This window comes from Passer domesticus, chromosome 4 (assembly GCF_036417665.1).
Source record: "Passer domesticus isolate bPasDom1 chromosome 4, bPasDom1.hap1, whole genome shotgun sequence".
Lineage (NCBI taxonomy): Eukaryota > Metazoa > Chordata > Aves > Passeriformes > Passeridae > Passer > Passer domesticus.
Genome location: NC_087477.1, coordinates 13,851,067 through 13,876,169, shown reverse-complemented (window position 1 = coordinate 13,876,169; position 25,103 = coordinate 13,851,067). Strand labels below are relative to the sequence as shown.

General features: G+C 56.5%; 2 protein-coding genes and 1 long non-coding RNA gene across 4 annotated transcripts in view; 2 read left to right on the top strand and 1 right to left on the bottom strand.

Annotated features, from left to right (window-relative positions):
* The window catches only part of FRAS1 (Fraser extracellular matrix complex subunit 1), a 103,018-nt gene extending 96,468 nt beyond the window's left edge, over window positions 1-6,550 (top strand). The window contains 13 exon segments of the mRNA XM_064416183.1: window positions 125-400; window positions 542-774; window positions 1,058-1,218; window positions 1,909-2,123; window positions 2,995-3,145; window positions 3,437-3,544; window positions 3,710-3,869; window positions 4,238-4,354; window positions 4,454-4,620; window positions 4,921-5,126; window positions 5,403-5,549; window positions 5,910-6,144; window positions 6,147-6,550. Of these exon segments, the coding sequence (XP_064272253.1) occupies window positions 125-400; window positions 542-774; window positions 1,058-1,218; window positions 1,909-2,123; window positions 2,995-3,145; window positions 3,437-3,544; window positions 3,710-3,869; window positions 4,238-4,354; window positions 4,454-4,620; window positions 4,921-5,126; window positions 5,403-5,549; window positions 5,910-6,144; window positions 6,147-6,484 (2,514 nt within the window). The 3' untranslated portion in view covers window positions 6,485-6,550.
* A 4,870-nt stretch (window positions 6,551-11,420) lies between these two features.
* LOC135298522 (uncharacterized) lies at window positions 11,421-13,099 on the top strand. Its single transcript, XR_010360529.1, has 3 exons — window positions 11,421-11,491; window positions 11,619-11,729; window positions 12,964-13,099. It is a non-coding gene; the product is annotated as an uncharacterized LOC135298522 (long non-coding RNA).
* A 2,339-nt stretch (window positions 13,100-15,438) lies between these two features.
* On the bottom strand, window positions 15,439-25,041 carry NPFFR2 (neuropeptide FF receptor 2). Of its 2 annotated transcripts, XM_064416180.1 has the most exons (7): window positions 23,173-23,680; window positions 20,610-23,093; window positions 19,821-20,026; window positions 19,028-19,113; window positions 17,209-17,545; window positions 16,895-16,994; window positions 15,439-16,554 (listed from the first exon to the last, which is right to left on the bottom strand). In XM_064416180.1, exons 5-7 carry the CDS (start codon window positions 17,528-17,530, stop codon window positions 15,825-15,827), a joined length of 1,152 nt encoding a protein of 383 aa, XP_064272250.1. In that variant the 5' UTR covers window positions 17,531-17,545; window positions 19,028-19,113; window positions 19,821-20,026; window positions 20,610-23,093; window positions 23,173-23,680; the 3' UTR covers window positions 15,439-15,824. The 2 variants fall into 2 exon arrangements, with proteins under 2 accessions (XP_064272250.1, XP_064272251.1); XM_064416181.1 differs by lacking the exons at window positions 19,821-20,026; window positions 20,610-23,093; window positions 23,173-23,680 and adding an exon at window positions 23,711-25,041.
* Window positions 25,042-25,103: the final 62 nt, after the last annotated feature.

Here is a 25,103-nt window from a genome sequence, read left to right as displayed (position 1 = left end):
GGAAACCGCAGTGGGATTTTGGACATAAAATGTAGGGCTGCAGTGACAACGTGGGAGGGAAGGACAGCATTTCCCACCCTCTCCCTCAGCCCCAGCTGAGCGCTGCCCTCTTGCCTCCGCACAGGTCGTCTCCCTGGCCGACTACGACCGCGTGGAAGAAGTGACCAAGGAGGGCGCCAAGAAATCCCCCTCCCCAGGCTACCCCCTCATCTGTGTCACTCCCTGTGACCCTCACTTCCCCAAGTACGGCCTGATGAAGGAGCGCTGTGCCGAGGCTGGCATCAACCAGTCCTCCATCCAGTTCAGCTGGGAAGTGGCCGCCCCCACGGACGGCAACGGAGCCCGGTCGCCTTTCGAGACCATCACGGACAACACCCCCTTCACCAGCGTCAACCACAGGGTACACAGAGATTCCAGCCTCAAGTCTGCTTGGATCTGGGACTTGCCGGGAGGCCCGGGTGTTTGGGTTTAGAAAATGGAGCCCTGTTTTCCCGTAAGCCTGCTGGAAGCACCAGTGGTTTCCCCCTCCTCGTTCCCTCAGGTGCTGGACAGCATCTACTTCAGCCGGCGGTTCCACGTGCGCTGCGTGGCCAAGGCTGTGGACAAGGCCGGCCACGTGGGGACCCCGCTGAGGAGCAACGTGGTGACCATAGGCACAGACAGTGCCATCTGTCACACGCCTGTGGTGGCGGGGACAGCCCGAGGGTTCCAGGCACAGTCCTTCATTGCCACGCTCAAGTACCTGGATGTGAAGCACAAGGAGCATCCCAACAGGTATGAGGCTGGAGAAGGGGAAGTGCAGCCCTTCCCAGCCCCCCTGGGCTTACAGAGGTGCCTGGGCTCACAAGCACGCTGTGTGTGTGAAACCACATCCCTCCTGCAGCCTGGGCTGCTTGGGTTCCTGCTCCCACTCTCTTCTCACACCCTGCTCAGCTGAGGGGTGCCCTTCCCCTCAGCAACGGGGATTTGGGGGGGACAGCTTAAGGCTGTGCTGCTGTGGAGATCCTGTGCCCGCCAGGCTGCTCTGTTCTGCTGTCTCACGTGCTGCTTGTTGCAGGATCCACATCTCGGTGCAGATCCCCCACCAGGATGGGATGCTGCCCCTCATCTCCACGCTGCCGCTGCACAACCTGCATTTCCTCCTCTCCGAGTCCATCTACAGGCACCAGCACGTCTGCTCCAACCTGGTCACTGTCAGGGACCTCAGAGGCATCTCAGGTAACCTTCAAGGCCAGCCTTTGCTTCCTGAACGTGGAAGCTTGGAAAGAAATGCAGAGAGCGAGGCTTTTTCTTCCTCTGAGCTCTCTTGACACGATGTAAATAGCAATGGATCTTCCTGGTCTCAGAGCAGTGACCAGAGTTGCCCCATTCCAGGTGGGATTCCAGGCATGGGAATGTTTGAGGCGGTAGGTTTACATTGTGCTGGTGGTTTTCTGCTTTTCAAATGATTCTTTTGATATCCTCCTTGGTGGAGAGGGATGTGCAGGGCTGGATCGTTGTGTCTGGGTCACTGAGGTCTGGCGTGAGGCAACAAAATCAATTCACTGCTGAAGGAAATGTCAGAGCTGAAAAGAACAGGCAGATTGTGTCTCTCACACTCCAGGGAATGAAGTCCATGCTAGATCCAGGCAGGATCTTCATTCTGTACTTCATTCTGATAATTCCATACTCTACCCGTTCCTCATTTCTTCAAGGTTAACTTCAGCCTTGAATCAGTAGGTGCCTAAGTTTGATTTTTTAGGATGCTTGCCCCATTCCTGTAACATTTTCCCCTGTGAAGACCTGAGTGTGTCCAGGATAAGCAAGGGAGAGGAGCTCCCGTGATTCAGGAGTGAAGCAAGACCTCTGCAGGTGGCCTGGGGCAGTTTACAGCCGGGAGGGGTCAGTGTCCTGCTTTCTGTCCCTCAGAGGCAGGCTTCCTGGACGAGGTGGCCCGGGACAGCTCCGTGCTGGGCCCGGGCTACGAGCGGCCCTACCAGCTGGACCCCGCGGTGAGGGAGCCCAAGAGCATCCAGCTGTACCAGCACCTCAACCTCAAGAGCTGCATCTGGACCTTCGACGCCTTCTACGACATGACCGAATTAATCGACGTCTGTGGGGGCTCCGTCACTGCCGACTTCCAGGTGGGAGCCCGTCCCCAGCTCTCCCACCTTGCCCAGGTGTCCCTCAGTTCTCAGGCACAGCTCTGCCTTGCACTTGTGTGTCGTTGCTGCTCTGCTCTGTGGCTTTCCCCCCTCTGTGGCTTTCCCCCCCTCTCACCTAGAAAAGAACAGGTCTCTGTGCGTTTATTTCATTTATTTTCCTGGTGGTACCACGGGTTTTACTCTCTTCATCTTCAGAGCACCAGGAAAATATTTGATTTTTTAATGTATGGCCATACTGGAAATACAAAACCTTCTCTTCTGGGCTCTCTTTTATAATTTTGGTCGTGTTCTCAGCCAATAGAAACAGAGCAGAGGCAGCTCAGTCCATGCTCCACAACAGAGCGAGGCCGTGGGATATTTTAACTCATTCCCTAATTAACAGGCTAGCAGACCAAAAGCCAGAAATGTTCCCCTCTAAATGAGTGGCTTTCACTATTTGAGGTGTCTCACTGCCCTCCCGTGGCTGCATTATCCATGTGCAGCCCACTCCATCTCCCCTACACTCTTGCATTAAATTCCCAGGCACACTGCTAGAGGACCAGCATCATCTCTTTTAATTCCTGCCAGCCTGGACCACTTCATTAAGTTTCCCTTTATAGCTCCAATTGTTTGCACAAGCCCAGAGAAGCTACTTGGCCTGAACAGCTGCCCAGTGGAGCGTGTGGAGCCTGGCACCAGCCAGGCTGGAACATCTCCCTGAATTCTCCAGGGCCTGCAAAGTGCTGCTGCACTCTGCAGATAATAAATGGAGAGCTCTGGGAGCAAGCTGAATTGCTGATTTTTAATTCACAGCCTTGGAAATGGGAGGGGGTTTTGAGGTGTAATCCCCTTTCTGGGGTTTTATTGCCAGGTGAGGGACTCTGCCCAGTCCTTCCTGACAGTCCACGTGCCTCTCTACGTGTCCTACATCTACGTGACGGCACCGAGGGGCTGGGCTTCCCTGGAGCACCACACGGAGATGGAGTTCTCCTTCTTCTACGACACCGTTCTCTGGAGGACAGGTGAGCCTGAGGCGCTCCAAGGGCTGTGGAAGAAGTGCCTCCTTCATGTTTTCCCCTTCATGCTTTCCCCAGTGCAGCTCCTGCACTGCCCCAGAGTCCTGAGGGACCGGGCACTCGGAATATTCCTCCTCGATGCTTGCGGGGGGCTTAGGCAGCCAGTGGGGAAGGGAGGGAGCGTGCAGCTGGCTCGCTGGAGGATGATGCCAAGGAAAGCCTGCCTGTGGGAGGTGTCCCAAAGGCTCCTGGGGCTGGCAGAGCCCAGCAGAGGAGCAGGCATGGCTGTGCTTGCAGGGATCCAGACGGACAGCGTGCTCTCGGCCCGGCTGCAGATCATCCGCATCTACATCCGCGACGACGGCCGGCTCGTCATCGAGTTCAGGACACAGGCCAAGTTCAGAGGTGAGGGCAGGGATCCTGGCAGGAGCACAAGCCAGGGTCACACAGACCTCTGCTCTGGCGGCACGGGCAGCAGAACAAGTCGCTGTCCCCGCCAGGAGCCCCTCTGTGCTGAGGTGCACGACGGCGCGGCGCCTCTGTCCCCTGTCACCTCCTTGTGCTCCCCAGGGCTGTTTGTCATGGAGCACCACAGCCTGCCAGATGTCAGGTCCTCCTTGATGACTCCAGAGCACCTGGGAGGGATCGAATTTGACCTGCAGCTGCTGTGGAGTGCTCAGACTTTTGACTCTCCCTACCAGCTCTGGAGAGCAACCAGCTCCTACAACAGGTGAGGGCTGGGGGTCCAGTCCCCTCCAGCAGCTTCCCACGTTCTCCCTGGTCCCCCTCCAGCAGCCACAGCAGTAGTCTGGAATGCTCAGGAGCTTGGCCAGAGCTGGAGCCTGTGGGGAGTCGCTGTCAGGGTGGAATACTGTTCTACTGAGAGGAAAATCAGCTCAGCCTCTTGTAGAAGAATTTTCCCAGCAATGAAGCCTGTGGATAGGCTGATCCCAGAGGCAACAGTGCATTTCAGGAGGTCACGTTTGTCCCTCGGGGACTGCTGGGTGACACTGCTGGGGCAAGGGAGAGGTGCTGCCCTGGGTGAAGAGCTCAGAGCTCTGCTTGGTGACTGCAGGGTCTCCTCCTGTCTGTTCCCAGGAAGGATTACTCTGGAGAATACACCATCCTCCTGATCCCCTGCACGGTGCAGCCCACGCAGCCGTGGGCAGAGCCTGGAGACAAGCCCCTGCCCTGCACGGCCCACGCTCCCGAGCGGTAAGGAGGCCCCGTCCCCAGGGCAGCAGGGCAGGGCCAGCCCCTTTGGGGTGCACAAGCCTCATCTCCCCTCTCTTTCCCTCCTTGTCCCAATTCCAGGTTTTTGATCCCGATTGCCTTCCAGCAGACAAACCGCCCAGTTCCGGTTGTTTACTCCCTGAACACGGAGTTTCAGCTCTGCAACAATGAGAAGGTTTTTCTCATGGACCCCACCAAATCTGAAATGTCTCTGGCAGAAATGGATTACAAAGGGGCTTTTTCCAAGGGTAGGATTTACCTCTCCTCTTCTGCTGGTTCCCAGTGTTTTTCCCTTCACAGCTTCCATTTCCTGGAGAGGAAAGGGCAAAACCCAGATGTGGCTTTGCTCTTCCACAGCAACAAATGACATTTTGAGCAGCATGCAGCCCTGTAAAACAACAACATGCTCTGGCACCTTGTTTTGTCACACCCACCCGCCAGGCCCTTCCCAAGCAATCCAAACCCTCCTCAACACAGGGGTCTGGCACACTTGGCTCCAGCAGCGTTCCCCTGGCTGGGGGATTGCACCTGCCCCTCTTCGTTCCCAGGGCAAATCCTGTACGGGCGCGTGCTGTGGCACCCGGAGCAGAACCTGAACGCCGCGTACAGGCTGCAGCTGGAGAAGGTCTACCTGTGCACGGGCAGGGACGGCCACGTGCCCTTCTTCGACCCCACGGGCACCGTCTACAACGAGGGGCCCCAGTACGGCTGCATCCAGCCCAACAAGCACCTGAAGCACCGATTCCTCCTCCTGGTGAGTGCTCTGCTCCTGCCCCCCCTCCGGGATTTCCTCTGGCAGCAACTGCAAAGGGATGAGGAAGGGAGAGCGCTGGGTGTTTGGTGCTGCTGGTGGAAGTGTGAACACAGGATCGGTTTTTCCCTTTGTCCATGAGTGTTCCTTGATCCGTGCCCACGTGGAGGTGTGGAGATGGGGCATCCGCATTAGAGCCCTTAGCCAGGTAGTGCCCTGCCTTCCAGCCTCTCCTGGGAAAGCAGAGGGCGTCCTTCAGGACACTTCTCTGCCTTCCAGGACCGAAGCCAGCCGGAGGTGACGGATAAATATTTCCACGATGTGCCTTTTGACGCCCACTTCGCTTCCGAGCTGTCCGAGTTCCACTCGGTGAGCAGCATGCCCGGAGTTGATGGATTTACTCTCAAGGTGGATGCTCTCTACAAGGTATGTACCCAGTGCTTTTGGCAGCCCAGCACGGACTTGTCTGTCCAGGACTTCCCAAACACTTGGTGAATTGTAGGCTCTGGGCCCTCGGAATTCAACTCTGACACAGGAAATGGAGATTAGGATATTTTTCTGGTAATTTTTTTTTTCCCCTGAAGCACTTTTGAAAAAGCTCTTTAAAAGCTTATTATTCACTTTCCTGAATAAATTATTGCCTCTGGCAAAAGGCTGGACACCTCACCGGGTGGTCGGTGTCACTGCAGGTGCTTAGAAAAACCCACTGAGACAACTTGTTCAGACGCAGGACACGAAACACGCCAGCTCTTTACCAGCTCTGTCCGTGCCTTCTCTTGGGTACAGGTGGAAGCCGGGCACCAGTGGTACCTCCAGGTGATCTACGTGATCGGCCCGGAGGGCACGGCCGGGCCCCGCGTGCAGCGCTCCCTGGCTCGCCGCTGGCAGCGCGGCCGCAGGGACGTGCCCGGGGCGCTGCATGACTCCCTCGTCTACGACAACGAGGGCGACCAGCTGAAGAACGGCACCAACATGAAGTCGCTGCTCTTGGAGCGGGAGGAAGCTGCCGCCGCAGCCTCCTTGTCCAGGCGGGCGCGTCCCTGGGCAGCGCCCTCGCCGCCCTGGCCCTGCTGCTGCTGGTGCTCCCCGGGCTGTGCCTCCTGGCCAGGCAGTGCCGCAGGCTGCGCCGCAAGCGGGAGGCGGCCCGGGGCGCTGCCCAGGAGCAGCCGCTGAACACCAAGGTGGAGCCGCCCCGGGGCGCGCCGCAGGCCGCGGGCAGCCGGTGTTGCACCGTCAGGAACGTTCATGCCCCCGCGGGGAGGGACTGCGGCGGCGGCTGCCCGGGGCGCGGCAGGAGGCTGAAGCAGGTCAACTTGGAAGTCAAAGTCCACAGCAATTTGCACGACGGCACGGAAGTTTAACGGAGCGCACGCGTTGGGAAAAAGCTTTTTATAAACTGTACAATAAAGATAATCCCAAACCGAAAAGCCACACGGGTGTTTTTTTAGTCCGGTGAGGAGGGGCAGCTGTCAGTTCCCGCTGCTCCTGTCCTGGCGCCTTCACCGCATGGCATCGCTGCCCTCTCTCGGTGCTGCTCCAGCTCTGCCCGGGCTGGGCAGCGTGGGGAAGCGATCCCTCACCGCCGGCACGTGGGAGCTCTCAGCGTCCTGTGGAAGAAACTACGGCTGAAATAACAACTTCACCGGGGCGCGCGGGCCGTCCCTTCCTCTGCTGCGGTCCCCCTCATTCCCCTGCGGCGCGGCGGGCGGGAGCCCCTGGAGCTGCGGCGCCGGGGAAGGGAAGGAGGGAATCACGGGCTGCTCTGGCCCGGGGGCTCCGCGCCTTCGGCGCTGCCGGAGCGGCGGGGCCGGGCCGGGAGGCTCCGGGGCGCGGGGCCGGCCCAGCGCGGCAGCGCGCTCCGTGTCCGCCAGGGGGCGCGCACCGGGAGCGCGCACCGGCGGGGGAGAAGAAACACAGCCCGGGAGGCACCGGGCAGACCCCGGCGGGAGGCGAGCGCCCCATCCCGGCTCCGGCTGGGAGCTCCATCAGCCGCTTTTGGCCCGCCTCGTCCCGCCAGCGGAGCGGGAGGGCATCGAGGCCAGGCTGGGCCGTGCCCGGTCCCAGCCCGGTCCCAGCCCCGATCCGGCCGGGACCCGCAGCCCGCGGGGGAGAGGCGGCAGCGCCCCGCGAGCGGGCGCGGCCAGCGCTCGGTCCCACAGCCCCGGCCCCGCTCCCGCCGCACCGCTCCGGGCCCGAGCGCTCCCCGCCGGGCCGGCCCCGGGGCGGGGCTCGCGGGGCGCCGAGCGAGGGGCCCGGGACAGCGGCACGGGGGGCGCGGAGCGGCGGCGCCACAGAGTGCGGGACGGGGCCGCGACCGGGGCCGGGGGGCCGAGCGGGGCTGGGGTCTGCCGGGAGCCCCGAGCGGGGGCCGCCTCTCCCCGTCGGGAGGCTCGGGGCGGCACGGGGCCGGGAGCGGCGGGCCCGGGGTGCGGGCGCGCTCCCGGTGCGCGCTCCCGGCCCCGCAGCGCGCCCCCTGGCGGACACGGAGCGCGCTGCCGCGCGGCGCCCCCTTGTGGCCGCGAGACAGCGGGGCGGGGCCGGGGCCGATCAGGGGCGGGGCCGCGGGGGCGCGTGCGAGGGGCGGGGCCGACACAGGTGTGAGGGGCGGGGCCGACACAGGTGTGAGGGGCGGGGCCACAGAGCGCCAGGCTGCGCCACAGAGCGCGTGCGCGGCTCGGGACAGCACAGCGCGTGCGCGGCGCGGGGCCGACACAGGTGTGAGCGGGGCGGGGCCGACACAGGTGCGCGGCGCTCCAGGGCGGCTGCGCGGGGCGGGGCCGAGGGCATTTAAACCCCGGGCGCCGCCTCAGGCGCCATTTTCCGCCCAGTGGCCGGCGGTGCCGCGCGCTGCCGGTGCGGGCTCCTCAGGCGGGGCTCGGGTGACGTTCTCTCTGCCCCTCTTTCCTCCTCCGCCTACCCCTTACCCTCTCCTGCCCGGCTCCCCATTCCCTCCTCTCCATGACCCTCTAGCCACCTCGACCCCCGCCTCTTCCTTTCCTTTCCCTTTCCTTTCCTTTCCTTTCCTTTCCTTTCCTTTCCTTTCCTTTCCTTTCCTTTCCTTTCCTTTCCTTTCCTTTCCTTTCCTCTTTCCTTTCCTTTCCTTTCCTTTTTCCTTTCTCCTTTCCTTTCCTTTCCTTTCCTTTCCTTTCCTTTCCTTTCCTTTCCTTTCCTTTCCTTTCCTTTCCTTTCCTTTCCTTTCCTTTCCTTCTTCCTTTCCCTCTCCTCTCCTCTCCTCTCATTTCCCTTTCTCTTGCCCTGTGTCATCCCCGTCTCTCTCCCCTCTGTCCCCTGTCCTCCTCATCCCCTTTATTTCCCCTCTCTCCTTTATCCCCCTATCTCCCCTGTCTGTCCCCTTATCCCCCTTATTTCCCGTCTCTCTCCCTTATCCCCCTCTCCTTCATCCCCCTATCTCTCTCCCTCCCCCCCCGTCTCTCTCCCTTCTCCCCCTTTCTCTCCTTTATTCCCCCTTATTTCCCCCGTCTCTCTCCCCTCAGTCCTGTCGGTGTGTGTGTGCCGCAGCCGCGGCGTTCGGGGTGCCGGATAATAAAGCCCCGAGGGCCGGAGCCGGCGCCCCTCTCTCGGTTGCCGCGGGCCGGGCCCGCTGTGCGGGTCCCCCCGGCAGCTGCCAGCGCCGCCCGCAGTGCGGCTGCGGCTGTGCCCGCACCGCCCGGGGCCAGGGCGGGCCCTGCTCGGGAGGGGTCCGGGCCGGGGCTCAGCGAGGGTGGGGGGTCCGGGCAGGGGTTCGGGACGGGCCCCTCGTGAGGAGGGGTCCGGGAGGGGTCCCGGGGTGGGTCGGGGAGGGGTCCCGGGGTGGGTTGGGGAGGGCCCCTCCGGAGGAGGGGGCCCGGGGAGGGGCGGGGGGCGGCCCCTCCGGAGGGGGGGCCCGGGGTGGGAGGGGTTGGGGGGTCCGCCCCCCTCAGCCCCTCCCGGCCCGGGCCCCTCCTCCGGCCGGGACCCGCCCCGGGCCCTCCCCGGGACCCCTCCTGCGGACCGGGCCGGGGGGGGGGGGTTGGGGCGGGGGGGGGGAGGGAGGCGGGACTGCTGCTGTTCGACACCAAAATAGCACATAACAAAATCATGGCCCAGAGTGACGTGACCCCATCTGCTACCCCACCCCCCCTCCCCACCCCCCCTCAACCCTCCCCCCCCCCGGCCCGGTCCGCAGGAGGGGTCCCGGGGAGGGAGGGGCTGAGGGGGGCGGACCCCCCAACCCCTCCCACCCCGGGCCCCCCCTCCGGAGGGGCCCTCCCCAACCCACCCCGGGACCCCTCCCGGACCCCTCCTCACGAGGGGCCCGTCCCGAACCCCTGCCCGGACCCCCCACCCTCGCTGAGCCCCGGCCCGGACCCCTCCCGAGCAGGGCCCGCCCTGGCCCCGGGCGGTGCGGGCACAGCCGCAGCCGCACTGCGGGCGGCGCTGGCAGCTGCCGGGGGGACCCGCACAGCGGGCCCGGCCCGCGGCAACCGAGAGAGGGGCGCCGGCTCCGGCCCTCGGGGCTTTATTATCCGGCACCCCGAACCCCGCGGCTGCGGCACACACACACCGACAGGACTGAGGGGAGAGAGACAGGGGAAATAAGGGGGAATAAAGGAGAGAAAGGGGGAGAAGGGAGAGAGACGGGGGGGGAGGGAGAGAGATAGGGGGATGAAGGAGAGGGGGATAAGGGAGAGAGACGGGAAATAAGGGGGATAAGGGGACAGACAGGGGAGATAGGGGGATAAAGGAGAGAGGGGAAATAAAGGGGATGAGGAGGACAGGGGACAGATATAGGGGGACAGAGGGGAGAGAGACAGGGGGATGACACAGGGCAAGAGAAAGGGAAATGAGAGGAGAGGAGAGGGAAAGGAAGAAGGAAAGGAAAGGAAAGGAAAGGAAAGGAAAGGAAAGGAAAGGAAAGGAAAGGAAAGGAAAGGAAAGGAAAGGAAAGGAAAGGAAAGGAAAGGAAAGGAAAGGAGAAAGGAAAAAGGAAAGGAAAGGAAAGGAGAAAGGAAAAAGGAAAGGAAAGGAAAGGAGAAAGGAAAAAGGAAAGGAAAGGAGAAAGGAAAGGAAAGGAAAGGAAAGGAAAGGAAAGGAAAGGAAAGGAAAGGAAAGGAAAGGAAAGGAAAGGAAAGGAAGAGGCGGGGGTCGAGGTGGCTAGAGGGTCATGGAGAGGAGGGAATGGGGAGCCGGGCAGGAGAGGGTAAGGGGTAGGCGGAGGAGGAAAGAGGGGCAGAGAGAACGTCACCCGAGCCCCGCCTGAGGAGCCCGCACCGGCAGCGCGTGGCACCGCCGGGCGCTGGGCGGAAAATGGCGCCTGAGGCGGCGCCCGGGGTTTAAATGCCCTCGGCCCCGCCCCGCGCAGCCGCCCTGGAGCGCCGCGCACCTGTGTCGGCCCCGCCCCGCTCACACCTGTGTCGGCCCCGCGCCGCGCACGCGCTGTGCTGTCCCGAGCCGCGCACGCGCTCTGTGGCGCAGCCTGGCGCTCTGTGGCCCCGCCCCTCACACCTGTGTCGGCCCCGCCCCTCGCACGCGCCCCCGCGGCCCCGCCCCTGCTCGGCCCCGCCCCCGCCCCGCTGTCTCGCGGCCACAAGGGGGCGCCGCGCGGCAGCGCGCTCCGTGTCCGCCAGGGGGCGCGCTGCGGGGCCGGGAGCGCGCCCCGGGAGCGCGCCCGCACCCCGGGCCCCGCCGCTCCCGGCCCCGTGCCGCCCCGAGCCTCCCGACGGGGAGAGGCGGCCCCGCTCGGGGCTCCCGGCAGACCCCAGCCCCGCTCGGCCCCCCGGCCCCGGTCGCGGCCCCGTCCCGCACTCTGTGGCGCCGCCGCTCCGCGCCCCCCGTGCCGCTGTCCCGGGCCCCTCGCTCGGCGCCCCGCGAGCCCCGCCCCGGGGCCGGCCCGGCGGGGAGCGCTCGGGCCCGGAGCGGTGCGGCGGGAGCGGGGCCGGGGCTGTGGGACCGAGCGCTGGCCGCGCCCGCTCGCGGGGCGCTGCCGCCTCTCCCCCGCGGGCTGCGGGTCCCGGCCGGATCGGGGCTGGGACCGGGCTGGGACCGGGCACGGCCCAGCCTGGCCTCGGTGCCCTCCCGCTCCGCTGGCGGGACGAGGCGGGCCGCAAGCGGCTGATGGAGCTCCCAGCCGGAGCCGGGATGGGGCGCTCGCCTCCCGCCGGGGCCTGCCGGGGGGTTCCCCGGCTGTGTTTTCTCCCCCCGTCGGGAGGCTCGGGGCCGTATCGGGCTCGGATCGGTGCCTGTACCGGGATCGGTTCCGGATCGGTATCGGGCCCGGATTGGGATCGGTACCGAGATCGGTATCGGCTGCGGATCGGCCCCGGGACCCCGCCGGTGCCCGGTGCCGCTGTCCGGCCCGGGAGTTTCCACAGCGGCTTTTCCCTGCCCCGGTAAGGAGCAGCTCAGCTGCCAGCTGAGATCCCATCCCCTCCCTCAATGTCCCCGCGCGTCGCAGTCTCCAGTGGCAAAACTTCCACTTTTAAAAACTTCGTTGAAATATTTAATCTTTATTTCCAGCGGGGGAAGGTCCTGCCTGGGATGGAAATGGCTAAAAATAGAGGAAACAACAATGCCAAAACCAGACACTGCCACGTGAGCCAAAGCAGCCAAAGCCTCGGGGTGGCCAAGGTTTGTTTTATTGTCACGTCTGAGCCCTCTGCTGATGGCCAGTGCCACCCTCACTTCCCCCAGGGACCCCCAGGATGGTGCCAGAGTTGGATCTTTGGGGCCCCAATCCCCTCACAGCATTAAAGGGCTCCATCCTGGAGACTTCTTACAGGGGAGCAGAATTGCACATGGAACTTCGGTGACCACTGAGAAATGAGAGACCTGTGATAAAAACCCTTTTTTAAAGGATAAGATCAACAATTTCTCTACAGCAGTTGAGCAGCTCCGATATCCGTGTGACACAGCCTCCAATTCCATCTCCAGATTGCCAAAAGGACTGGTGGCCTGACATTTCCCCCCCAAAATATTAATTGTACTTCACAAAGCAGCCCAAGTTTCATCACAAAATTATCCCGACACATTTACCACTGACAACCTCCTTTTCACCTCAAAATGTTCAAGTTTTAATCCCAAATTTTCCAATTTGCCTATCTGCTAATGACCACCTTAATTTTTACCTCAGGATTTTCAGCCCCTCCTTTACAGGTTAACTCACGTTTGAACTCCAAAACATTCATTTTGTCCCTATGGACTTCTATTTTCCCACCAATTACCTCTATCCTATCCCAATTATTCATTCTATCCACTGCAGATTACCTCGGGATTTCCCCCGAAATTTTCCCTACCTGTCCAGAACTTTTAACCTCATATTTACCTCCAAATGCTGTTTTCTCTCCTCTACACATCACCTCAATTTTACCCCTAAAATTTCCTGCCTGTCCACTGCTGATTCCATCTGTTTACCTCAAGATGTTCATTCTTCCCCTTACAGATTAACTAAAGATTCACTCACGGTATTTTCCCTGTCTGTCCACTATTGATTACTCCATTTTTACCCCAGAATCGTTCATTCTCTGCCCCTAAAGGTTATTTCAAGTTTTACCCCCCCCCCCAAAATTTCCCCTGTCTGTTCCCTACTGACTCCCTGGGTTTATCTTGAATTCCACTGCAACCCTGCCAGCTCTGGCTGGAGTGGTTTGGGGAGTGGCAGGACAACATCCCCCCTTTATGTGTGGGGAAACGTAAGACAATAAAATGCAATTTCACTTCCTTCTCTGGCCCGTAAGCAAAGCGTGTACAACAACACAGACTATTCGTGCAAGGCCCGATTCAGTGGGGGGGGGAAAAAAGTAACCTAAACAAATAATAAAACCACCCCACACCTGAAGGTAAAAACATGCTGTTTCCCTAACAGGAGCACACCAAATTAATTTAAACCAGAAAGGAAATGACAAACCGGAGAAAGAGCCAAAGGAAGCGCTCTCCCTTGATACACCCTGCAGTTGCTAACTCCAAAGAAGCTTCCCCAACGGATCAAAACCAAAGGTTCTGGCAGAGCTGGGTCCAATTAAATGATTTTTTCCTGTCCTGAAAGAGAGAAGAAAAGGAAAATTAAGTCCGCTGTGCGAGTCAAAAGCTCCTGGCTTTCACATGTTTGTTCTCAGTGCTTATTATAGAGCTTTTCATTTAAAAAGGGAGAGGTGGCAGCTGTATCAAATATACAAGTGCCTTTCTCCAGGTTTTTTACTGGATGGAGCAGTGAGGAGCAAGCCCTGAACGGACACTTGGAGAACAAACACCAAGCAGCAGCCCCTGTGCTCGGCAGGGGCCTGGGGCATCCAATTCCAGGTAACAACACAATAAAATGGCTTGTTTGACCCATTTTAATTCGTCTGTTATCTCCTGTCCGCTTAATAAATAATTCATCTTGTGAACAGACCTGATCTGCCACCCTCAGAACTTGTGGGCCAGAGTGATTGCTTAAATTTTAAGTGCCGACAAAAATGGGAGAGGAGACTAAGGCAGGGCTCTCCTGAGGCTGCCACTCATCCTGCAACAGAGCCCCAGGACGTCGGGGCACTGCAACTCACAGCCCCAGGCAGCCCTGCGCGGCAGAGCCAAGCGGTTTTCCTCCTGCCAGAGAGGAAAAGACACGGCAGGAGGGGCTGTGGGGGAAGCTGCCCACCCCTAGAGCTTCCCCACACGTGTCTGACACTGCCATGTGCACTTCCAGCACTTTCCAAGCTTTTCCCTACAGCTCCACTGCAGCTGAGCCTGATGGAAGACACCTGGCAGCAATCCACATGAATCCAGGCGTGCCAGCACTCACCTGTGTGTTATCTCAGCAGGTACAGCTCAGTGGCAGGCCCTTGGCTGAAATAAAGACATTTATAATGCGTTATTTTACGCTATTTTCTGAGAGAGTTATGTTTTCCTGGCATTGTTTCAATGCCCTTGAACCCGGGTTCTGCTCCCTGTTGTGCTCTCAGTCCTAAAGAAAAGCTTGGATATCATTTGTGGCGCAGCTCTAATGGATGAAGTTACTGCTGCAAACAGACAGAAATCAGTGGTTGGAGAAATTAGCACAGAAAAAACAACCTGCATGCTTCCCAGTCCCTGCCCAACACATCCCAGCTCTCTATTGGGAGCCTAAGTCCTGTTCTTAGCATAGAAACTCCACTATGTCGTATAATTATGTTTTAGAGAAGAGCTTTGCAGGGCAATTGCCTCTCCCAGCACCAGCCCCACAGGAAATGCCACCTAAACCTTAAACGGCACGAAATTAGCAATATGCATTAATTCTACACGAAAAAGATCAGTAAACAACCGATTCAGAAAATATTCCCCTCATAATGTGCACGGGGAGAGGCTCTGGGATGCCAAGGCAAACTCCGAGAGATCAAGAGATTCTCATCCTTGCTATGGCTTCGCTTGGGGTCACCGAGTACCCGCGCCGCAGCACATCCCGCACTGAAGCATCGCTCCCATTCCCATCCATCGCAAATAGATACATTAAAGCGGATTTTTACCTCACCGAAGCACGACACGGCAGCGCCAAACCAGAAAATCCAAAAGGCCGCCTCAGGCACCGGCTCTTATATACCTTTGGTCGGCTCGGGATTGGCTGGCGCCGTGAGGCGATCGCAGCGCTGATTGGGCAGCGGGAGGCGAGCCTCGCTGCCGCCGCACCCTCTCCCTTTCCCGCCTGCCGCGGGGACCGTGTGAGGGGAGCGCCGGCGCCTGTCCCAAATCCCAGCAAAACCCCCTTTTCCTCTCTCTTACGGCACAGCCACGCACTGACTCGGTTTCCTAAATCGGATATGGAGTGACTGAAAGTGTTGGCACGTGGCAGAAATGTTCCTCGTGGGCCTAAAGTCTGAGTTGTTCAAATGGATGTTCTGGGGAGAAAATGGGTTAAGCAACGGACAGACAGGGAAAATTTTCGGAGCAAATTTGAGGCAGGCTGTAGTGCGGAAAATTAACATTTTGAGGTAAACTAAGTAGTGCACGTGTAGGTAAAGCTTTGAGGATAAAATTTAGGTAATGTCTAGGGAAGAGAATGATAATTTTGAGACAGTGAACAGCAGGGAATGTCATAATGTGGAAGTCAACCCCATTGACCTGAAGGAGCACTGCCCTGGGGAATGGCTCTGCCTGGGATTTGGCTCCTGAAGGGCCTTACAGAATAAGCCATGGTGCTTTGTGATCCTGTGCACAAATCCCATTCCTCACCTTTCCTCCAGTGTCACTCTTGTCCCCGCTGAGGTTTGATCCACTGGGCTCTAAGTGTTTTCTCTCCTGCTCATAGTGAAATTTCAGTCTTTTTGGGTGACTCCTATCCCCCTGCAACATCAAATGGACCTCCCCAAAAAACACACCACCAAACCCATTTCTTTTATCCTTTATTTCTCAGATTTCCATTTCCATTTGTTTCTCTAGCTGCAATAATAATGGATGTGACAGAAATATCAGCAACAAAGGGGAATAAATGGCACGTGACGGAAAAGGTTAAATTTTGTCATTTGAGCAGGATCTGGCGATCACAGTGTCCGGCAAGAAGCACGGCCACAAGAAAATCCAGGGATTTTCTTCCAGGGATGGGTTGCAGTGTTTCAGTCCATGAGAGTTACAGGGTGAGGGATTCCTCCCAGGCTGGGAACGTGACCGTGAACAGGATTCAAGCAGCCCTGTTCCAGCTGCTCCGAGAGATCCACAGCGCCTTTCACTCCATCCCACCGCCTCCGAGCTCCTGCGCGAGCAGATCCCGCTGGCTGTTCACCCGTTTCCCTCTCTGGGCTGTCTGGGCGGCAGGGTCCGGGGGCAGCTGGCGGCGGGCGGGACGGCATTGCCCGGGCATGGCCGGGAGCAGGCCGGCCTGGAGCGGAGCCGCAGCCCGAGCGCGGCCTGGAAGCCGCGGCGGAAGCTCTGCTTGCAGAAGCCGTAGATGAGGGGGTTGGCGCTGCTGTTGGAGAAGGCCAGCCAGTGAGCCAAGGGGTAGAGGTAGGTGTGGATCAGCTGCAGCTGGACGTCCGAGAGGCTGGCGTAGTCCGACAGCAGCATCAGGGTCCACAGGGAAAGCCAGGACAGGGCGAAGAGCAGAGTGACAAGGACGAGCATCTGGGTGGCCTTTCGCTTCCTCTTCCACGCGCCGTGCCGCCGCTCCCGGCCGCGCTTCCCGGGCCCGGCGGCGCGGGAGAGGGAGAGGCCGATCCTGGCGTACATGAGCGCGATGAGCGACAGCGGAGCCAGGTAGACGTTGGCAAAGAGGACCGCGGTGTAGATCCTCCTCATGGCCGGCTCCGGCCACTCCTCCCGGCACCAGAAGAGCGGGCGGGTGGCGTTGCCCGCGCCCAGGAGCACGCGGAAGCGCTTCTCCTCCCGCACCCGCAGCAGCACGGCCGAGGGACACATGATGGCCACGGCCAGCAGCCAGATGGCCGCGATGGTGGCCACGGCGGCGGGGACACTTGGCTTCTGCTTGAAGGGATGAACGATGCACCGGAACCTGCGGCACGGGCACCGGAGAAGCTGTGTGAGGAGCGCCTCCTTACCCAGGCCAGGATGCACACACATTTGGAACTGCCAGGTCTTCATCCTGCCTAACACCTCTGCTATCCAGCCTCATGGCTGAGGAACAAACCTGTAATTCCAGGGAATTGCAGCCCAGTTCCACCGTCTTTAAGAGACACCGCTGGAGGAGCAAATCGCTCTTTAGACCTGCCCACATTTTATTTTGCTCAGGAGCAAAATGCATCTGACTTATTGTGGCGTTGGGAGGGTTAATGAATGCGCTCAGGGGGCCAGGGGAGATGACACTGGTGGTTGCAGACCCTGCAGCATCTTACCTGTCCACGGCAATAGCAACCAGGGTGAAGACAGAGGCAGAAACAGAGATGCCTTGCACCATGCCGCTCATCTTGCACACCAGGCTCCCAAAGGGCCATCCTGGAAGGAAACAGGCAGTTGGAATTGCAGGACTCTGCTTAAAATCATTCGCTCCCATCCTCCATTTCCTGAGTAGAGCTATAGACTCATAGGGTAGTGTGGATGGAAGGGAAGGTCATGGGGCTCCAGCCGTGGCCAGGGACACCTTCCACTGACCCCCAACGCCCTGGACACATGCTCCTGTCTCCCCCCAGCCCACGGGCAGCCAGCCCACCTGCAATGATGTTGTCCAGGAGGGTGGTGGGCATGCAGAAGAGCCCCACCAGCAGGTCACTGACGGCCAGGTTCAGGATGAACAGGTTGGTGACCGTGCGCATGTGCTTGCTCCACAGGACGATGAAACAAACCCCCCCGTTGCCCACCAGGCAGAGGAGGAAGATGAGGAGGTAGGAGGTGATGAAGACAGCAGCCACCCAAGGCTGGTGGAGGTAGAAGCCCACGTAGGAGACATTTCCTTCCAAGTAAAGGTACTCGTACGTCCCGTTGTAATCCAGCAAATCCAAGTGAGGCCAGCCCCACGAAGAGTTTGAGTCCATCCTCCTCCTTGTGCCCTAAAAGATATTTGTAAAGGGGCCATTTTAGTCTGCTTGCAATTGAGCTGAAGGAATGTGATGATTATTATTATTATTGTCATTATTATATTAGCATTGTTATCTGCTTCGGGTGCACTGTGTGCTGAAATAAGCATAAAACTCACATGCACTCTGGCAGCAGGGAGGTGGCTGAGCAACAATCACTGAAAAGCCACTAACTCCAGCACTGAAAAACAGGGATTAAAGCATTCTCAACTGGCACAGGCCTTCTGCCTTCTGCACGTACCCAAATGCAGCCCAAATTTCATGAACATGAGATGGTTTTCTGTGCAGTTGGATGATTTAATTCTCTGCTCACAAGCTACCTAGCAGCAAGCCTGCAATCAAGAAGGACCACACTGTGTCTGAAACATGCTGAGCTACAAGAGAGCTGGGTTCATTTCCAGGCAGTTAACTTGACTTGCAGGCAGCATTCCAAACCTTTTTCCACACACATTTTGTCTCCCAGATGAGGATGCCTAAAGAAGCAGGGACAAAATGAATTGGTGGCAGCAGGCATGAAATTAAAGTATGAGCGCAGGTGCTTTTAGGATGCTTCAAATTGCTTAAGAGAAATGGAATTTAAATTTAGGCAAAAGTTATCTGAATCCTGATGAGCTTGTATGAAAGCTCAGCAAAGCCTCTGCAAGTGCTTTATTTTCAGGAAGCAAGTGCAGTAAAAAATAAAGTATTTATTCTGCTGTGCCTCAGGTTTGGAACAAGCAGAGCAGTGAAAACCCATCGTGTTCTGGTCTCTTGTGCCTGTTCAGAAATCAGCAGCAGTGCAGTGTTTTAATGGGTCTGTATTTTACATACTTATTAAATGCCTGCACAGCCAGGCAGGGAGACAAAAATCTGGAATCCCTCACCAAAAACCGGCTGCTTGTAGGTTTGAACAAGTGTAGGAATAGTTGTGCGTTCTCTGGGGCTGTCCTAACAGAGAAAGGCTTATTTATCTTGATTAGTTTTTACTCAACATGCTTTCAAAATCATTGGAAGTGATGATATTGAGATGTCTGATGTGCCAAAGGCTTTGAGAAGTGCTTTAATGCCCATTTTCGTGATCCCTCAAGGAAGCAGCACTGGTGCTCTTGCACCCCAGCCTGGGCTCAAGATGGGGAACTCTAACAGAATGCAAGCACAGATATTTGATAACACCAGTTCACACTGTTCCTTTAATCCCAGACCTGGAGCTGGGCTTTAGAAATCCCAGGAGATGCTGTCTCGCCCCATCAAAAACCAGCATTCCTGCTGCTCCCTTTGCTGCTCTTCCCCACATTACTATTATTATTGTTATCATTATTACCCACTAATTTTCTTCCATAACCTTTTGGTTCCCAGAGGACTTGCTTCAGGGGGACACTGTGGCCAGGGGAAGGTGGCTTTTGGCTCCCACCCCATTCCCAGTCCCCATGCCCAGCTGTCCCTGTGCTGTCCCCAGAGGAGCCTTTCCTTCCTTACCTGCTGGAGTTTGGCTTTTCAGAAGTCTCTGATGATCTGAGGCAGAAGTTCTTGCTCATGCCATGACAGGGCTGTCCCTTGTCACACTGAAAGCAGGAGGAATAATGGTTATTTTGGATACATATTTTGTGCTTTCTCTCTGTTTCTGACACTGTGTTGTGAGGCAGCAGCTTCTAATCTCTTCAGTAATGATCTCTGGAATAGTTTTTGTCCATAGCTGGTAAACAAGAACTTGTAAACAGCCTTGAGGCAAAGCTGGAGCTGAGTCTCATCCCAGTTGCACTAATGAAATTTTGGCTGTGGCAGGCATAGGGAAGTGGCTGTACCAACGCTGCAGATGACAGGAAATGGAAAAGCTCCACGGATTTCTATTATCCTGAAGCTGAGGGGGAGGAGGATTGGCTGCAAGGAGAAATTAAGCCAGTGCCTGGTGTTTTCACAGGGGCCTTGCCTGCCCAAACAAGCAGTGATAAATAATTGAGAGAGGCACAGAGAACAGAAACATAAATCGTATAAGAAAAGGAAAAAAAATATGCAGCACATAATTGTTGTAAGATGATAAATAACAGTAATTTGCTTCCACGTGGTAGCTTGATAAGAGCAAGGCCTCCCTCCTTCATTTAATAGACCAGAGAAAATCTGCAAAGGAATAAAGTGGGAGGCTCCCTGAGTGAAAACCTGCCCCAACCCACACTGGGTTCCCAAACACAGGAGGCTCTGGGATCCCAGACACAGCCTCCATAGACAAATAGGCAGTGTAACACCTCACAGCCTGACCGGGACCATCTTGTACCTCTGGGCAGAGAAATTCAGTTTTCCATCGTTAGAGCAGCAGTTCCAAGCCATTGTGAAGTGATGCCATTATTTTTATGTTGGGCACGTGCAAAGAAATCCCCCGGAGCAGCCACCACTGCTTCACCCCTGTGCCCAACCCACTGGGTTTGTCATCTTGGTATATTCATTTTTATGTGTGAAATACCCTCACAGGATCCTCTGAGGCTGAAACAAAAACAAGGAAACTTCAGAGGTGGGAAGAACAGCAGGGCATGTAGCTATACATGAAGAACATTCAACGTGGTTAAGTGCTAAAAAATTTGTTCTTCCCTTGTCCTGAGCTCAGTAATAGCACAACAACAGAGGCTTCCCAGGGATCTTGGAAAATTATCCTGGTCTGCTGAAAAGTGAGAAAGTCCCAGGGCAAAACACAGCCCCTGAAGGAAGGCAAAAAGAACAGGACATTGGTCTGTGACTGCCTGGGAAATAAGGGAGAGAGAAATTTATGGATCGTCTTCTGCCTCGGGGTACCAGGAAGGGAACCACTGACTAAAAAACTGAAATGCTGTTCCACAGGGACCCCCCATGGGAATCTGGGCTCACCTGGGCTTCTTCTTCAGAGCAAGGGGGAGCTGCAGCCACCCCAAACCCCCCATTCCCAGTTCCACAGGGAGGTGTTTGGTCTGGGTTATGCAGAGCTTGAGCTGGGGACTCTGGGGATATTTGTGAATTAAGGTAATAGAACTTGCTCTTCAAGTACTTAACTTCTTCATCCATCAATACTTCCATGATATTTTATATGACATACCTCAGAGTGGTTCATCAAGTGCACCTTGAGAAGCAAATTTCTCATTTTGAAATGGGCAATCCCAGGGAGTTGTGCCAATCTCGGAGCTGCACGTCCATCTCCTCTCAATGAGCTTAACCTGCTTATCCTCTCCTCAGAGCCATTCATCTGCACAGTCTGAGCTGGGGCCGAAGAAAATCGTTTGTAGGTATTTCTTTTAAAAAGAGCTCAAGCTTCAAATGATGGAGGACAAGGCTATCAGCAGGATGGCTGTGATAAACACCAGACTTAGCTGCAGATTAGTCATCCTCTGGAGCTGGGCATAGAAAACATTTCACCCCAAAGCCAAATCGTAAATGTAAATCGGGAGAGATGCAAATGGCAGGTGAGGCATTCACAGCAAATTTGTTATGGCTCTGTATTTTTTTTAATATATATGTATGTTTATATATAATTTCCACCCTGCTTCATTAGAGCCAAGGCTGTTACCTATTCCTTGTCATTATAATCCTTTTTTTTTTTTTACTTTGTGCTCAGCCAACCTTTAAGCTTCTAAATATATATATTTTTTATTTGATGTGTCACAGGCTGTTTTAAATCTTAACTAAAATCTCAGCCAACTGCTCCCTGGAATCAGGTTAAAGTCAGATTTCCACACTTATGCCACCACTTTATTGAGAAGCCTGGCAAGCAATAAGATTTTAGCTGCCTTACCTTGGAAGCAAGTCCCTGTTTCAAAAGCTTTCAGTAGGAAATCACTCAAGTTCTCCTGGGATCCAGTCTCCAAGTAGCAGTTTCCCATCCATCACTGGAAACTGGGCAGGGACCCCATGAAATGTCTGGACTGGCCACAGCTTTTTCCCTGGAGAGATGCTTCAGCAGCTCAGCAGTGAGTGCTGGGCTTTAGCCTATAGGAAGAGCTAAATCAATGATCCACTAAATCCCCCACAAATGGGACACGAGCCTCCTAAATTGCACCTTTCAGTTCAGCCTCTGCTCGTGAGTCACCCCCTGACAGCCCTGTCATTTGGGGCACTGAAACTGAGGAGAGTGACTGGGGAGCAGGTAGAAAGAGGTGGGAAAAAAAACCCCTGAAAAGTGGGACATTCATGAGATAGTGTCAGTGGAGGATGGAACTGGCAAACAAAAGAAGTGTTTTAGGAGCCCATCACGCAGGGCTAATTCACCAGGCACAGGCTGTGCCAGCAGGCAGTTTATGTCCCCCCCAAAAAGGGGGGCACAGAGGATCCTGTCATCACTGCCAGGTGAAAGACCAGGAAAAAAACAAAACCAAACCAATCCCAGCGCACAGAGTACATCACAAGGGTTCTTTGCACACAGAACTGTTTGATTTCCATCTCTTTCAGCACAGAAGTGCCATTGCCCCCTGTGAGACGCAGGCATGAGAGCGGACATCACGAGCCTGTCACAACAAAGAGCATTTTATCCCCCCACCCAAGCTCCTGGGATGCAGAATATTGGATTGTGCCCCACTGGAAAGTGGGCAGAGCAGCCTGCCTGGCCCAAGGGCAGAAGAGGTGAGCTCCCTGTGCAGCACGGGGGGGTTGGATCCTGGGCACTCCACTACAGCCCCATGCTGGATTTGCCCAGAGGCAATGCCTTTGGTCCTAAATAACTGCGCAGGAGAACTGGCTGTGAAGGTGACAGCAGAGGTTTAAATGCAGTGTCACCTCTCCGGAAGGATGATGGCTGTAGAAGGGCTGAACTCTCCCTGTACCTTCCTACCTTTTGACTCGTCCCTTTTACATCACCATCCACATCCACACAGGGACTTTAGGTACTCAATAATTTTATTTTTTTTCCCTGTGACCTGCTCTGAGGATTTGAATCCTTTTGGTGCTCTTGAATTTCCATTTGCTGCTGCCTCGGTAACTCGATTTTAATAAACACCAAATCCTAAGCCTTACCTGGGTAGCACGGATAGGTACCTCTGATTGACGTCAGGAATTTGACATGCTGGGAGGTTACCTCGGAAACCTCCTGGTCTGACTGCAGCTGAAGCCAATTCTGCTCAGTAAATGACAGCTGCAACCCACAGCAAGGACTGCAAGTTTTCCTTGCTAGGATTTTCTTTTGGAAAAAAAACAGCAGCACAGGTCCATTCTTTTGGGATAAGGTGCCATCTTACCTGCCAGCCTCAGGAAATGCTCAGAGTTACACTTTTTTACACCCCTTTTCCCAGTAAAACACCCCAAACTGATCTCACTGCATTTTAGACTTTCCCAGCCACCAGGTCCCTGTTATCCCCAGTGCCAGCCAGGACACCTGCAGGCAGTGGAAGCAGCACCCCAGCTCTCTCTCACACACAGAACTCACAGTTACCGGTGCAGGTGCCACCCCTGACACCCCATCCATGAGAGTCCAGATTCCCCCGGAGATCCAAGTGCTCCCAGCACAGTGGCACCTCCTGGACTCTGCTCCTACCTGCTCGGCTCCAGAATTTAGGTCCAGGCTCTCCAGAGATTCCAGCTTTTACATCAGGAACTGGGGGGAAAAAATTAGCCTGTGTGGCCCAGGTGAAACCAGGTGGCTCCTGTAGCTGAAATGTCAGGTTCTGCCTTACCTGCCTCTGCATCAGGTTTTTCTGGAAAGAAAAACAGCATCCCAAGGAGAGATTCTAGGAGAACGGGCTTCCAATTAATGATTTCATGGATCTAAACCAACATGAATCCAACATTTCATGAATCTAAACCAACAAATTCTTTTCCAGCACAACTCAGCGTGGATCTATAACAACTCTGTATGGAATCCTCACGTGCTGTGAATGGAGGCTGAGAAGCTCCAGGCACACACAGGCATTGCAGTGAGGGCAGTTTTGCCCTGTGTGACGCAGCAGATGGAATTCCAGAATCCAGGAGGTTGGAGGTTGCCTAAAAAGGCACAGACAGAGAAACCTCTGACCAAGAGAGCATCCTGCAGGCCTTGCATCCAGCTAAGAGGCCCACATTCACAATCCCTCTGCCTGGAAGCCCAAAAGCTGGCGAGTTCCCTTAGGAACCCAGAGAGCTTCAGGTGGAGAGGTGTTACTCGCGGAAGCAACAACATAACCACAACGCAGGGAATTGAGATTTGCAGGGAATCGCTTTCTGCTTCCCCCATACCCCGTGGAACGTCAGCGCGGAATCTTCATCACGGATTTCTTGCAGAGTATTGTTCTTTTAGTTTTAAAAGCGGCTGCACGAGCGGCAGAGCCGATCCGTGTCCCAGGACACTTCCATCCCTTTTAAAGGCCGGCGGCACCATCTGCTGGGAGCAGGAGGAAGGACACGATGCGAAATAAACGCGAGGAGAGCTCATGGAACCGTCCGTGGAGCCCCAGAACGGTTCGGTCTGGTTTGGACCTCAAGGGTCATCCAGTGCCACCTCGGAGCCTGGTCAGGATGAGCTGCTGTCCATCGGCCCCTGGGTGCAGATGGATATGGAAGTGATGGAGGTGCTCAGGAAATGCTGGTTGTTTTACCCTGTGCTGGCTAATTAAAAAGACTAATTGATCTTTTCCAACAGGGAAGCATATAAGCAAGAGATGCCAAAAAAAGCTGGAGTTCCTGTGAAATGAAATCTGCAGTATTCGATTTAAAATCCCCCTGGATGGTCACTGGTTTGACTTCCACAGACTGCTCACACTGCCCAGCTGTGTCCAGTTCTGCTGTCAACGCTTTTGTCCGTGGTGTAATTTATATGTTTCCTTGCAAAGAGCATTTGGGTGATAGAGGGGCATGGAGGGGAAAGGAAGGGGAGTGACTCCAGAGGCACAAATGTCCCAGGCCCGCCCCACTGCTCCGCTCCCGGGTCCCGCCGTGTCTCACAGCCTGGCGTCCACCCTGAGCCCCAAAATGCAGGATTTGGGCTCTCTGACCAAAGCCCTGAAGTGCCTGCATGAGCCTCCACTCGCACTCCCCAGACAGGGCTGGAGTCTGTTCCACAGCCCTGAGACTGCCCGGTGCCAACTCCAAGTGCCAACAACGCGGGACTTGCCTCATTTCTGAGCCAAAGAAAATGCCTGATTTATTTATTACAGGGTCCTAAAACTGGTCAAACGAGCCTGGTGCCCCCCAAACACAGGCCTCGGTCCCTATTTCCAGGACATCAAGGTGCCTGGCCCAGGCTCACTGTGGGACGCCCCGATCTGATCCCCAAAACCCCACACAACTCAGGCCTCTTCTTTCCCAGCTGAGTCTGAGCTTCCAGCTGCTGGAAATGAGGCTGGAAACAGGGAATTTGTTCCCTGAACCCCACAGCCTGGACTTCCCCCTGTGATGTCAGGACAGGCTGGAGAGCCAGTGGTGTTGGGACATGAGACAAAGAGGAGGATGGAGCCCATCCGGAGTACCCCAGCACCCACGAACACCCCAAGGACTCCACTGTCCTGCCCCTCTCTGCTGCTCCCCGCCCAGCCCCAGTGGCAGGGATTGCAGAGGAGGAGCCTGGCCACTGCCAGCCTTCTCCCAAACCACACCCACGGCCCGTGCCAGCACCCTGCACGGCTGGCAGACA

Coding starts and splice junctions, on each gene's coding strand:
- NPFFR2 (XM_064416181.1), bottom strand. CDS start 17,530: ATGGACTCAAACTCTTCGTGGGGCTGGCCTCACTTGGATTTGCTGGAT. Junction 16,995..17,208: donor CCTGGACAACATCATTGCAG/GTGGGCTGGCTG, acceptor GTTTCCTTCCAG/GATGGCCCTTTGGGAGCCTG. Junction 16,555..16,894: donor GTTGCTATTGCCGTGGACAG/GTAAGATGCTGC, acceptor CCCGTGCCGCAG/GTTCCGGTGCATCGTTCATC.